The sequence below is a fragment of the Zalophus californianus genome, chromosome 6, assembly GCF_009762305.2.
Source record: "Zalophus californianus isolate mZalCal1 chromosome 6, mZalCal1.pri.v2, whole genome shotgun sequence".
Taxonomy (NCBI): Eukaryota; Metazoa; Chordata; class Mammalia; order Carnivora; family Otariidae; genus Zalophus; species Zalophus californianus.
Genome location: NC_045600.1, coordinates 15,424,527 through 15,440,107, shown reverse-complemented (window position 1 = coordinate 15,440,107; position 15,581 = coordinate 15,424,527). Strand labels below are relative to the sequence as shown.

Sequence of the window (15,581 nt, the reverse complement as noted above, 5' to 3'; positions counted from 1 at the left end):
TCTAGGAATTGTTATATAAACACATGCACACAGTAATCATAGTATTGGTGTAAAGATACATAAATAGGTCAAAGAAACAGAATAGAGTCCAGGAATAATCCTACATATACATGGATAACTGATTTTCTACAAAAGTGCAAAGGCAATGCAATGGGAAAAATAGACTTTCCAGCAAATGATGCTAGAACAGATGGATACCCACAGGCAAAAACTTCTTAAGATACCATAGCAAGAGCATGTTCCATGAAAGTACAAATGAATAAACTGGACTTCATAAAAATTAAAAACTCCTGCTCCTCCAAAGACACATTTTAACAAAATGAAAAGCTACAGACTGGGAAATTATCTTTACAAAGCACATATCTGTAAAGGACTTGGACCCAGAATATGTAATATGTAAAGAACTCTCAAAATCCAACAATAAGAAAAAGCCAACAAAAAATAGGCAAAAGACTTAACACACACTTCCCCAAAGAAGATACATGAAGCCCAAGCACATGAAAAGCTCAACATCATCAGTCATTAGGGAAATGCAAACTAAAACCAAAATAAAGTACTATATCATACATACTAAGAGCTAAAATTTTTTATAACTGATCACAGCAAGTGTTCATAATGATAAAGAAAAACTGGAACTCCAATTATGCTGCTGATGGAAATTTAAAACAGCACAGCCACTTTGGACAACAGTTTGGCAGCTTCCTAAAAAGCTAAACAGAAGCATATCATATTACCCAGCCATTCCATTCCTATGTATTTACCAAAGAGAAAAGAAATATATACCTATATAAAACCTGTGCACAAATGTTCATAGCTTTATGTGTAACAGCCAGAAAGTAGAAGCAAGCCAAACATCCACCAACAAGTGCATAGATAAACAAACTATGGTATGTCCTTACAATGGAATACAACTTAGCAGTAGGTATATCACAACATGGAGGAATCTCAAAATAATTACCCAGAGTGAAAGCAGCAAGACAAAAAACAGTACATATTGTTATGATTCCATACTGATTCCATGGATACAAGACTCTAATCCATAGTGACAAAAAATAATGATCAGGGAACTTGCAGGATATGAGAAGGAGTAGGCAGAGGGAATATTTAACAAGGGACATGAGTGTTCTTTTGGGGGCTCATAGATACATTCACTATCTTGATTGTGAAAATGGTTTATTGAGAATTTACCTATTAAAAGTTGTAAAATTGTGCACTTTAAGTATGTGTTTGAAGGGGATCAGAACATGCCACCAAAAAAATAGGCTACTTTGGTATAAAGATTATTTAAAGTTGAAGGTATTTGAGGGCGCCTGGGTGGCTCAGTTGGTTAAGCGACTGCTTTTGGCTCAGGTCATGATCCTGGAGTCCCGGGATCGAGTCCCGCATCGGGCTCCCTGCTCAGCAGGGAGTCTGCTTCTCCCTCTGACCCTACCCCCTCTTGGGCTCTCTCACTCTCTCTCTCTCAAATAAATAAATAAAATCTTAAAAAAAAAAAAAAGTTGAAGGTATTTGAGATTCAAAAGATGCCAAGAAAAAGTCTTCTCTGAGTTTCCTTAGCTTACTCAGAGCAGCAAGTTCTGGAAAATAAGACTGCCACAAATGGATCTACTCTTTAGAATGGATTTACTCCCAGAAAGGAGAAATGGGAATAAAACCTACCCCAAATCCCTTCTACAGAGGGCTTTTATAGCCCTGAAGGAGAGGGAAAGACCACTCTCTAGTATAGACACACAGTGTCACTATCATTCCTGTTTGTTCTCCTGAAAACCCATTTATCTTCCCAAAAAATCATTTATGTTCCATTAAGTGCCCTTCTCCCCTTTCTCCATTACTTACTACTCTAGGCATATAAAACCAAACTGTAACCACCCCTCAGAGTTACTCATCACTGGGCATCTCCCACATGTATGCATGTTGCTTACACTATAAATAAACTTTTCTTTTCTCCTGTGAATCTGGGATTCTTTGTCAGTTTAATTTTGGGGCCTCAGCTTCTGAACCTAAGAAAGTATAGGAAGAAGTTTCTTCCTCCCCTACATGTTGTATATGTCAATTATACTTTGGTAAAGCTGGGGTTTTTTTTAAAAGGAAGTGTTCAGTTGTGTTTTCTACTGTTTTTCCAATACTAAGAGAATGAGTTAATTCCATAAAAAATAACAAAGAATTACCATAGTTTCAATGATGATGGTGAGGTTACCTAGGCCATCAGTCAGAGCCACGTAGCTTCCTCCTTTCTCTAAGTGACCAACTGTCTTCAGGTAATACCAACCTGGTTGAGTAAACTGAGTGGTATGAGCTATAGAAAAGCAGAGAAAGATCCGATAAAATAGTGATGGAAGGGTTTCTTTAAAAAATTAAAAAATAAAGCTGTCTACTGGCTTGAGTCTGATCAAACCTAACAAGCTATTTTCTATTTTAGAGGAAAATACTTGCCAACCTTGTGTTTCAACTTTTGAATAATTATTTCAGTTAAATGGTACAATTGTAGTAAGAATAACTATAGTTAGAATTACTGCTAAAAATAAATGAACCACACTATTAATTCAAGAGTATTAAGGGTTTTTTTTCCCCAAGAGTAAGATAAAGTTATCTCTTCTGAACCTTTGCTCCTCTCTATTTAACCCATCCTAATATAACTGCAAAAAATAAGACTAAAAAATAGTTAATACTGCATTTCAAAAATTAAGCTTTATGGTTTCGAACAAGTTTTATTTACAGAATATATGTTTATTGGGTACCTCCAAAGCTGGCCCTGAAAATGTACTGAGCAATATTCCATGTCCCCATCCTACCACCAAAACACAGCAACAATATTAGAAGAGTAGTTGACCTAGATAACACGGGACCAATGATTAAAACATTTAAGTGGTTAACCAATGAGGACATACAAATATATTTTTGAAAGTACAATTTAGAGTTTAGAATAATGTCATAATTTCATGACTAACATCCTGACTACAAATCTCTCTGAGAAAAACACATCAAATAAAAAATAAAATTCCCAAAATAAAGGTTTAAAATGAAAACTTCACCTCAAATTCAGAATTTTCCTAGGAAAGCATCCTGCCTTTGAAGAAATGGATTTTTTTAAAAAAGACTGTAATTATTATGTTAAAACAAAATGATCGTGTTTAATTTTTTACCAAAAAATTATAGAAAGAACTTGAATATTATTTGACAATAGGATTTTTATTCTGTTTAAATTATATTTATTTTTAGTATGGTTACATTATTCATGAAAAAGTGGTACAGTGTCATCTCCGCATGATCTCAATGTCCCTTGTGACTAATAACTGACAGTGTAACAAAAATTTTGTTCCTACAGCCCTCTTGATTGTCTTTAAACTATTTTGAAACTCTGTAAATTATAGGTAACTGATGGATGTGTAAATTATCTCCTATCTGGTAAGGACTTAATTGATTTCCTCTCTTCCATGCTATGGGAAACCCAACCTGTCTCCATTTGCAATTTATCTCAAATTCTTTTATTCTAAATAAACATATACTGTTTTGACTTTTCCTTTGAATTGACTCATCTGCCTGGTTCCCACTTATCACAAGTAGCATAAAATCTTTAACATATGTTCATTTTTATATGCGTGACAGTCATGATTTTCCATTTTTCTTAAAATTATCTGTAACAATACTCAACAGTATAAAGCCACAATATCTCACATAGCTTTTACATTTACTTATTCATTTAATAATTCATTTGATTTTGTTAGCACTCTATTCTCATCAACATAACTATACTAATATAAAACAATAAAATGTCTCCAAGACTAGTTTTAAGACTTTAGATACTCTTGAATTGTAATAAATCTTTACAAATACATCATTTTATTAGCAATTATAATTTATAATTATACATTTATCAACTACTTCATGTATTTGTTTCCATCACCAGATGATAATCCTTTTCCCTTCTCTCTCCTCCCTTTCCTTTTCTTTTCTAAGAGCCTGGTCTTAGGATAACCAAGAATGGAATACAAAAAGTAGTCTAGTAAACCAAAAGGCTCTTATACAACAGTATGGCAAATCTTGCTTACAACAGAGACACAAACTTAGAACTTACACACGACATGCACAACATGCACATGCACACACACACACACACATTTGTGTAATCCCTTCTGTTTTCTGCTTTTTCTTCTAGAGAGAAATCTGAGGCATGAGAGATGGAATCTGAACCATACCTGATACCCAGATAGGAGACTCTACTACATAGTGCCCACTCCATGGCTCCTGAGCAGTCATCAATCCACATCGTCCGTAAGGCAACTGTTCATAGTAACTAGCCACCAAATTCCAAGCAATTGTGCTAAAAGGTTGGTTTGATAAAAGATAAATGCCAAAAGAGCTTGTGATCAAAATGTAAATGTCTAGAAGACTGTAGTAAAAAAAAAAAACTTTATTAGAATTTATATAAATATATGTGATGGACCAAAAAATGACCACCCAAAACAAGAAAATATAAGTCACCTAAGTTCATTCACATTTGAAAACTCCAGCGCTGGATCCATCTAGTTATTTTTAATGGTGAATTGCAGAATTAAAAAACACAAATGTATATGGGGTATATAATTTTTGCTGAACGGTGGGATAGCCAGAAGATGAATCATGCCCTACCAGTACCAGACATGTCACAGATATGAGTCAAATACAAATAAAGGCTTTATCCATACCTGCTTTCCCTTCAACAGCTGGCCTTCTTAACATCCCAGTTTCATGACATAGTTTTATGAACTTGACTCTGAGCTGCTGCAAAGTTTTACAATTGAGAACTCTTAGAGTCAGACTGCCTGGGTTCAAATCATGATTCCACCACTTAACCTCTCTGGACCTCAGTTTCCTCATCTGTAAAATGAGGATAGTAACTGTACCTAGTTCACGTGATTGCCGTGAGGAGTCACTGTACTAATGCCTGTAAAGTGTCTAGAACAAGGTTTGGGGTCTAAAACTGCGATGATTCTGTCTCATCTGCAAGGACTAGTGGGTCAGCTTGCTGGTCTGCATTTTGGCCCATTCTTTCAGAATTCTACAGCTGGTACTGAACCCTGAAACAGTGACTCTGTGATTTTCAGGAAAATCCAAGGGGAAAAGGGAAGCTCTAGCCCCTGGTACTGCTGGGTTTCTCACAGCTCAAAAAAAGTAACAGGGATGCCTAGATGGCTCAGTTGGTTAAGCGTCTGCCTTCGGCTCAGGTCATGATCCCAGGGTCCTGGGATCAAGTGCCGCATTGGGCTCCTTGCTCAGCAGGGAGCCTGCTTCTCCCTCTGCCTGACGCTCCCTCTGCTTGTGCTCTCTCTCTCTCTCTCTCTGACAAATAAATAAAATCTTAAAAAACAAATAAAAATGTTAAAAACAAAAAACAAAACAAAACAAAAAAACAATAACAACAATAAAAAACCCAGGGCTTACCCACAGAATTTCACTTTTTCTTACCAAGTCCTCACTCATCATAAAATGACTTTCTTAGGAAATCAAAGCCTTCTAATTCTGTCAACACAAAGTAGAAATAATAGGTCCAACTTTCAAAAATCCCTACTACCAGTGAAAACGTTAAGAGTTCCCATGATTTTACCCCTGAATTACAAGATGCACAGTATATTCTCTGGCTAAGTGATCAACGTACAAACCAAAAACTACCTGACGAGCATTTTGTTATATACACAAAAGTCTTTAAAATCTATATACCTCTGCCTGCTTCTCCCTGCTTGCATTCCCTCTCTCTCTCTCTCTGTCAGATAAATAAATAAAATCTTTTAAAAAAAATCTATATACCTCTGACCCAGATATTTATTCCCCTTCTAAGAATATACCCTAAGGAAATAATTACAGATGTGTACAAAGATATCTGTATACAACTGATCACTTCAATGTGTACAAAGCTGTTAACTTAAAATAGAAACAACTTCAATTTCTGGAAGAGAAGAACATTCAATGAGGTATATTTTCTACATCAATGCTTCCCAAACTTGTGGGGCATCAGAGTCAGCTGGGGTACTGACGACACCAACAGAGTCTCCAAAGTCTTCTGGAGAGATTATGATTCAGCAGATCTAGGAATCGATATAACAACTGTCTCAGGTGCTTCTTGAGACAAGGCAAGTTTGGGAAACCATATTCTACATAACAGAATATACATAAGCATTAAAAATTATGAAACAGAAGCATGCTTAAATATGGAAAAAAAGTTCATAATTCCCTGTTAAGTGAAAAGCAGCTTATTTACTAAACATTATATAGTATGATCTTAACTCTACATTAAAATTTTATACATATAAATATAAATGGGAGGACATACACCAACATATTTAAGGATGGTTACCTCTAGCTGGCAAAAATATGGGTGATCTTGTATCCTTCTTTGTACTTATATGCAGTTACTAAATTCTCTGTCATGAGCATGCCTTACTCTTAACACCAAATTAAGTTACTAGAACCAAACTCTCCATGATAAGCATCTTTTCTTTTAAAAAGAAAAGAAAAAGAACAAAGGCTATAAAAAGAATATATCAGCTCACATTAACATCATAAAAATAAGTATTGGCTTACTTTTGTTCTATTTATATTGTTTTAGAAAGCAAATTTGAATCTAATTACAGTTAAAGCTTCTCAAAGCATTTAAGAAATGCTTCCCTGAGAAATAAAAAGAATTGTGTTCTGGGGCGCCTGAGTAGCTCATGTAGGAGAATATCCTTTGTTTTGGAAACACATGCTAAAATATTTAGGGGTGAAGTATTATGACATCTATAATTTATAACTGTTCATTAAAAGGTATACCTAACTTATCAAAAATCACAGAACTGCATAAATTTTACTATAAATAAATTATATCTCAATAAGCCTGACTTTATTCAATATAGATGATATTCAAATATAAAAAAATAGATAAGCTTAGGTGTGGATGTAGGTACAGATGAAGCTATTAATAAGGCAAAATGTTTACAATCATCAAATCTAGACAGAGAATATGGAAGCCAACTGTACTTTTTTCTTATTGTGTTTTTGAAATTTTTCGAAATAAAAACCTTTAAAGGTTTTCAATAACTTACGCAGTCATGCAGCCGTTGATATAATTCTGATTCAATATGCGGCCCAAGCAACCTGCACCCACATCACTATTTACAGTGCTAAAATCTTCAGAGGACCAAAGCTTCTTCTTAGTCAGCTTCGCATCCTTTACTATGTGGGTCCCAGGATAATGAGCTCTAGAACAGAAAGGGTGGAAATGGGAAAAGGCAGAACACGCCACTTATTTCTATTTGTTGAGCGAACAAAAACACATGTCTTCACCAGTGTTTTCTATTTTAAAACAATGGGCAGCTTGTGGGTAGATGCCACACCAACTAGAAGCTTCTGCTTCCCACTCTTGTGTCTAAGGATGCCCATAAAATGTTGTAAGCCTATACCCACACGCAGAATAGGAAGGAAGATCACCAGTGGATGGGAGATTTGTTTCTAGAAACCATAAAATGGATGGAAGCACGTTGACAGACAGAGATAGCAGAGGAGGCCACAGCCTAGAACACTCCAGGAGATGAATGAGATGGAGAGAGTATTCAGACTTCGCAGAGGAAGTTGAGAGCCCAGAACAGAAGAAAGGAGTATGAAGGAAGCCAAAAATAAGACTAATGAGTCTATTATATACCTACCCCTGAGTAGAGAGAGAGAAAGACAGCTGGGTACTTATCCCCAGGCAAAAACAAAAAGTCAACAACAACAAAAACCCAGAGAGTTATTTCTTGAATAAAAAGAAGAAACTTCCTTGGGTAAACTACAAATTATCATCCCAAAGCAGTGGTGGTTCTTAACCCTGGTGATTCTGCCTGGTGGAGAAGGCAGGGCCAAGCAGGACTTGCTACTGTCATCCTACAATGCACTGGGCAGGTCCTCACCACAAAGAATTAGCCAGTGAAAATATCAAAAGTACAGAGGTTGAGAACCCCTCCCTTATTCCATTATTTAAGAAAAGTCAGTCAAAGTATAAATGTATATTTATTATTCTGAGTAAAATACTGCCTTAATGATGATTTTGGAAGTTACTGATTACTGAATAAAAACAATTAAGAAATTTCAAATGTGAAACAGAAAATAGATGGACAGTTAACACAAGAACAAGAGAGCACGTTAGCTAAGTAACTTTAGGGACATGAGTGTCTACTTTCTAGGACAACAATTATTTACAGAAAATTTAATAACAATATGAGAATAATGGGGACTGGATTATATCATAATTCTAACCTTTCCAGTTTGTTGTCGCAGTATTCATTATGCTTAAAAAATGAAGACCTCTTTTGGTTTGTAGTTATTTAATTCCATTTAGGTCATGAATCTTTCAAGAAAAAGTCCTATTTGGGAATTCATTTTACCTCATGAAGATGAATTAGGGCACAGCATCAGTTTGGCATTTCAGGATTTCATGAGGAAGAAAAGAACATGAAACAGACAATAGAGGACATAAAAAGAAGTATTTGAGAAAAATCAGGTACCAGCAAGATGTGGCAGCATCACTGAACTCTGCTGAAAACAGGCATCTGATTCAGTAGTGTAAACATACACTACACTTACAGAGACCTCAAGAGCAAGCTAGCACCTAACAGGGTTAAGAAATTATTATTCTGGCACTACAGTGCCCAACATGTGAAGTCTGTTACTAATCTTTGCAACAATTTTAACAAATCTTTACAATTTAGTTTCATAAGAATGAATCTAAAATATCCCAGAACTTCATTCTATGATCATGATATTCAGCCACATACTAATATTAAGACTCATCCCATTGTTACTCAGCCAAATGTATGCTTGGTGTATCTCTGGTCAAAATATACTTGTAGAAAAAAGTAAAAGCCTGGGGGCACCTGAGTGGCACAGTCAGTTAAGCAGCAACTCTTGGTTTCAGCTCAGGTTGTGATCTCGATCTCAGGGTCGTGGGATCGAGCCCCACAAGGGGCTCTGCACTCAGCTCAGAGTCAGCTGGAGACTCTCTCTCCCTTTCCCTCTGCCCCGCCCTGCCATGCTCTTTCTCTAAAACAAATAAATCAATCGTGAAAAAAAAAAAAAGTAAAAGCCTGGAAAGTAATACGCTATTGTGTTACTAATATCTCCGGATGTTAGGATTCTGAGTAAGTTCTATCTTTACAAGGTTTCTACGTTTTCCAAATTTTCTATAGTCATAAATTATTTTTATAATTTGAAAAAGTATCTCTTTTAAGTTACAGATAACTAAGAGATCCAAACACAATACTGTTGACAGTTTAAACCAACAGAAATACGAGGTGAGCAGTACATGTATAATTTTTAATTTTGTAGTAGCTGCATTTAAACAAAGCAAAAGGGAAATTTTCCTGATATACTTTGCTTAACCCAGTGTATCCAAAATACTATCATTCAACATGTAGTTAACATAAAAAAAATAACATTTTACATTTTTTAAATATCAAACCTTTAAAATCCAGTGTCTACTTTACACTTACAACACACCTAAATTCAGACTAGCCACATTTCAAGTGTCCCCTAGCTAACTGTGGCTAGTGGCTACCATATTGGACAATACAGGTTTAAACTCTTCACAATTTCAGATATAGGTAGTCAACAATCCTATCTGGAATGGTAGAGCCTCACTATGAGATAAGCTGCTTGACGAGAATCCACATTGATTAAGGCAGGAACACTCAGGGGGAGGGAGAGACAACATTCAGGCAGTAAGGAGAATGGGGCCCAGAAGGAGCAGACCCCAGAAGGCACTATGACTGCAAAACAAGAGCTTCCACAGTGCAGGCCAAGTACAACATGACGGGGGCAGGGAGATCTATGCTTCCTATGGAGGGGGCAGCCAGAGAAATGAAGAACTCCTGAACAAAATCTCAATATACCACAATAACCTGAATTTGGAAACAATCCACATGACCATTAACAAAGAACAGATGGATAAATTGTGACTTATTCCTACAACTGAATGCAAAACAGGAATTAAAATGAACTATGTCTATACCTGGCAATATGAGTTAACCTCAAAAATATGATGTTGAGGGGGGCAGAGCAAGATGGCGGAGGAGTAGGAGACCTGGATTTTGTCTGGTCTCAGGAATTCAACTGAATAAGGATCAAACCATTCTAAACACCTACGAACTCAACAGGAGATCGAAGATAAGAAGAGTAACAACACTCTGAACAGAAAAGCGACCACTTTCTGGAAGGTGGGACGTGCAGAGAAGTGAATCTGAGGCGATATTCGGGAGGAGAGACGGCGGGGGAGGGGGCCTCCGTCGGCCACATCTGGCAAATGATAGAGCCGCGGAGCACAAAATCGGACCTTTTAGAAGTCGGCTCCGCGGAGGGACGTCGCTCCAGTGGCTAAGCAGGGGATGGAACCCTCGCGGGACAGTGTGGTCTCAGGACACTCGGGGTCACAGAAAGACCGGGGGTGCCTGAGTGCGGCAGAGGGCAGAGGTCCCAGGTATCGGAGCGGGTAAGCCGGCTGCAGAGACGGAGCCGAGGCGCAGGCTCTCAGCTTGGGGTTGCCATAAACTGTGATCCACGGCCCAGTCGGACCACTGCTCCTCCAGCAGGGACCCAACAAGCGGCAGAGCCGGGGAGACTCCCCTTCTTCCCCTGGGAGGAGCGGCGCGGGAGCGCACCGCAGAGATCTGCTGGGTTTGGAGACTCCACACGGGGTCGGGGGCCAGACACAGAAACACTCGATCACAGGCCCGGTGAGCACGGAGTGCGGCCGGAGACCGGGGAGACGGGAGTGACTGCTTTTCTCTGGGGGCACACTGAGGAGCGAGGCCCTGAGTTCTCAGCTCCTCCGGGCAGAGATTGGGAGGCCACCATTTTCACCCTGGTCCTCCAAAGCTGTACGGAGAGCTTGCAGGGAACAAAAGCTCCTGAGAGCAAACCCGAGCAGCTTGCTTAGCCCCGACCGACAAGGGTGGGGCAATTCCGCCTCCGGCAAAGACATTTGGGAAGCACGGCAACAGGCCCCTCCCCCAGAAGATCAGCACGAACAGCCCACAAGCCAAGACCAAGTTTACCGATCAAGGAGAATGGGAGAACTCCAGCGCTAGGGGAATACTGCACATAGAATTCATGGCTTTTTTACCATAATTCATTAGTTTTTCAAAGTTAATTTTTTTAACTTTTTTTTTGAATTTTTCTTTTTCCCTTTTTCAATCAACATCTTATCAATCCCTTTTTAAAAAAAAACATTTTTTATTTTTCATTTTTAGAGTCATATTTTTATCCCTTCATAGTAGTTACCCTTATTTTTGGCATATATATATATATATAAGTTGTTCTCTCTTTAAAATTTTGAGATACAATTTCTTCTAACAGATCAAAATATACCCTAAGTCACTAGTGTATGGCTTTGTTCTATTCTCCTGTCTGATCACATTCTCTCCCTTTCTTTTTTCTTTTTCTTTTTAAATCTTCTTCTTTCTTTTTAAAAACAACTTCTTATCTTATCAATTCCTTTTATAAAATCTTTTATAATTTTCATCTTTAGAGTCATCTGCCATCCCTTCATTGTATCAACCCTTATCTTATACATATATAAGGCTTTCTTCCTTTAAAATTTTAGCAGGTACTTTCTTCTAACAGACCAAAATATGCCCAAAAGCTAGTGTGTGGCACTGATCTACGCACTAGCCTGATCATATTTGATCATATTCTGGTTTTTTTTTTTGTTTTGTTCTGTTTTTGTTTGTTTTTATCTTTTTCTTTTTCTTTTTTTTTTTTCTCTTCTTTCTTTCCCTTTCTTGTCCCCTGGTTTCAGGTCTTTTCTGATTTGTATAGAGTATATTTGCTGGAGACGTTATTAACCTGTTAGCATTCTGTTCTCTCATTCATCTGTTCTCCTCTGGACAAAATGACAAAACGAAAAAAATCACCTCAGCAAAAAGAACAAGAGGTAGTACCGTCTGCCAGGGACCTACTCAATATAGACATTAGTACGATGTCAGACCTAGAGTTCAGAATCATGACTTTAAAAATACTAGCTGGGCTTCAAAAAAGTGTGGAAGTTATTAGAGAAACCCTTTCTGGAGAAATAAAAGAACTAAAATCTAACCAAGTCGAAATCAAAAAGGCTATTAGAGGTGCAATCAAAAATGGGGGCACTAACTGCTAGGATAAATGAGGCAGAAGAGAGAATCAGCGATATAGAAGACCAAATGATGGAAAATAAAGAGGCTGAGAAAAAGAGAGATAAACAACTACAGGATCACGAGGGCAGAATTCGAGAGATAAGCAATACGATAAGACGAAACAACATTAGAATAATTGGAATCCCAGAAGAAGAAGAAAGAGAGAGAGGGGCAGAAGGTATATTGGAGCAAATAATAGCAGAGAACTTCCCTAATGTGGGGAAGGAAACAGGCATCAAAATCCAGGAGGCACAGAGAACCCCTCTCAAAATCAATAAAAATAGGTCAACACCCCGACATCTAATAGTAAAACTTATGAGTCTCAGAGGCAAAGAGAAAATTCTGAAAGCAGCTCGGGAGAAGAGATATGTAACCTACAATGGTAGAAACATTAGATTGGCAACAGACCTATCCACAGAGACCTGGCAGGGACTGGCATGATATCTTCAGAGTACTAAACGAGAAAAATATGCAGCCAAGAATACTATATCCAGCTAGGCTATCATTGAAAATAGAAGGAGAGATAAAAAGCTTCCAGGACAAACAAAAACTAAAGGAATTTGCAAACACGAAACCAGCCCTACAAGAAATATTGGAAGAGGTCCTCTAAGCAAAAAGAGAGCCTAAAAGCAGCATAGATCAGAAAGGAACACAGACAATATACAGTAACAGTCACCTTACAGGCAATACAATGGCACTAAATTCATACTTTCAATAGTTACCCTGAATGTAAATGGGCTCAATGCCCCAAACAAAAGACACAGGCTATCAGATTGGATTAAAAAACAAGACCCATCAATATGCTGTCTGCAAGAGACTCATTTTAGACCCAAAGACACCCCCAGATTGAAAGTGAGGGGGTGGAAAACCATTTACCATGCTAATGGACACCAAAAGAAAGCTGGGGTGGTAATCCTTATATCAGACAAATTAGATTTTAAAACAAAGACTGTAATAAGAGATGAAGAAGGACACTATATCCTACTTAAAGGGTCTATCCAACAAGAAGATCTAACAATTGTAAATATCTATGCCCCTAACGTGGAAGCAGCCAATTATATAAGGCAATTAATAACAAAAGCAAAGAAACACATTGACAACAATACAATAATAGTGGGGGACTTTAACACCCCCCTGACTGAAATGGACAGATCATCTAAGCAAAAGATCAACAAGGAAATAAAGACTTTAAATGACACACTGGACCAAATGGACTTCACAGGCATATTCAGAACATTCCATCCCAAAGCAACAGAATACACATTCTTCTCTAGTGCCCATGGAACATTCTCCAGAATCGATCACATCCTAGGTCACAAATCAGGTTTCAACCGGTACTAAAAGATTGGGATTATTTCCTGCATGTTTTCAGACCACAATGCTTTGAAACTAGAACTCAATCACAAGAGGAAAGTCGGAAAGAACTCAAATACATGGAGGCTAAAGAGCATCCTACTAAAGAATGAATGGGTCAAGCAGGAAGTTAAAGAATTTAAAAAATTCATGGAAACCAATGAAAATGAAAACACAACTGTTCAAAATCTTTGGGATACAGCAAAGGCAGTCCTGAGGGGAAAGTATATAGCAATACAAGCCTTTCTCAAGAAACAAGAAAGGTCTCAAATACACAACCTAACCCTACACCTAAAGGAGCTGGAGAAAGAACAGCAAATAAAGCCTAAAGCCAGCAGGAGAAGAGAAATAATAAAGATCAGAGCAGAAATCAATGAACTAGAAACCAAAAGAACAGTAGAACAGATCAACGAAACTAGGAGCTGGTTCTTTGAAAGAATTAACAAGATTGAGAAACCCCTGGCCAGACTTATCAAAAAGAAAAGAGAAATGACCCAAATCAACAAAATCATGAATGAAAGAGGAGAGATCACAACCAACACCAAAGAAATACAGACAATTATAAGAACATATTATGAGCAACACTATGCCAGCAAATTAGATAACCTGGAAGAAATGAGTGCATTCCTAGAGATGTATCAACTACCAAAATTGAACCAGGAAGAAATAGAAAACCTGAACAGACCAATAACCACTAAGGAAATTGAAGCAGTCATCAAAAATCTCCCAACAAACAAAAGCCCAGGGCCAGATGGCTTCCCAGGGGAATTCTATCAGACATTTAAAGAAGAATTAATACCTATTCTCCTGAAACTGTTCCAAAAAATAGAAATGGAAGGAAAACTTCCAAACTCATTTTATGAGGCCAGCATTACCTTGATCCCAAAACCAGACAAAGACCCCATCAAAAGGAGAATTACAGACCAAGGATATTGGTCTGTAATGCAAAAATTGTCACCAAAATACTAGCCAATAGGATCCAACAGTACATTAAAAGGATTATTCACCATGACCAAGTGGGATTTATCCCTGGACTGCAAGGCTGGTTCAACATCCGCAAATCAATCAACGTGATACAATACATTAACAAAAGAAAGAACAAGAATCATATGATCCTCTCAATAGATGCAGAAAAAGCATTTGACAAAGTACAGCATCCTTTCTTGATCAAAACTCTTCAGAGTATAGGGATAGAGGGTACATACCTCAATATCATAAAAGCCATCTATGAAAAACCTACAGCGAATATCATTCTCAATGGGGAAAAGCTGAGAGCTTTTCCCCTAAGGTCAGGAACGCGGCAGGGATGTCCACTCTCACCACTGCTATTCAACATAGTATTAGAAGTCCTAGCCACAGCAATCAGACAACAAAAAGAAATCAAAGGCATCCAAATCGGCAAAGAGGAAGTCAAACTCTCACTCTTTGCAGATGATATGATACTGTATGTGGAAAACCCAAAAGACTCCACCCCAAAACTGCTAGAACTCATACAGGAATTCAGTAAAGTAGCAGGATATAAAATCAATGCACAGAAATCAGTGGCATTCCTATACACCAACAACAAGACAGAAGAGAGACAAATCAAGGAGTCGATCCCATTTACAATTGCACCCAAAACCATAAGATACCTAGGAATAAATTCAACGAAAGAGGCAAAGGATCTGTACTCAGAAAACTGTAAAATACTCATGAAAGAAATTGAAGAAGATACAAAGAAATGGAAAAACGTTCCATGCTCATGGATTGGAAGAACAAACATTGTGAAGATGTCAGTGCTACCTAGAGCAATCTACACATTCAATGCAATCCCCATCAAAATACCATCCACCTTTTTTCAAAGAAATGGAACAAATAATCCTAAAATTTGTATGGAACCAGAAGAGACCCCAAATAGCCAGAGGAATATTGAAAAAGAAAAGCAAAGCTGGCAGCATCACAATTCCGGACTTCCAGCTCTATTACGAAGCTGTAATCATCAAGACAGTATGGTACTGGCACAAAAACAGACACATAGATCAATGGAACAGAATAGAGAGCCCAGAAATGGACCCTCAACTCTATGGTCAACTCATC

At 37.7% G+C, this 15,581-nt stretch overlaps 1 protein-coding gene across 5 annotated transcripts in view; it reads right to left on the bottom strand.

Moving 5' to 3' along the window:
* GALC (galactosylceramidase) overlaps nt 1-15,581 on the bottom strand; it is a 72,479-nt gene that overhangs the window by 31,016 nt on the left and 25,882 nt on the right. For 4 of the 5 annotated variants that reach the window (XM_027571038.1, XM_027571041.1, XM_027571040.1 and 1 more), the window contains 3 exons: nt 7,059-7,214; nt 4,197-4,390; nt 2,169-2,296 (listed from right to left, as the gene is read on the bottom strand). In XM_027571038.1, the coding sequence (XP_027426839.1) occupies nt 2,169-2,296; nt 4,197-4,390; nt 7,059-7,214 (478 nt within the window). The remainder of the gene's footprint in view (nt 1-2,168; nt 2,297-4,196; nt 4,391-7,058; nt 7,215-15,581) is intronic. The other variant, XM_027571039.1, reaches the window with a different exon arrangement.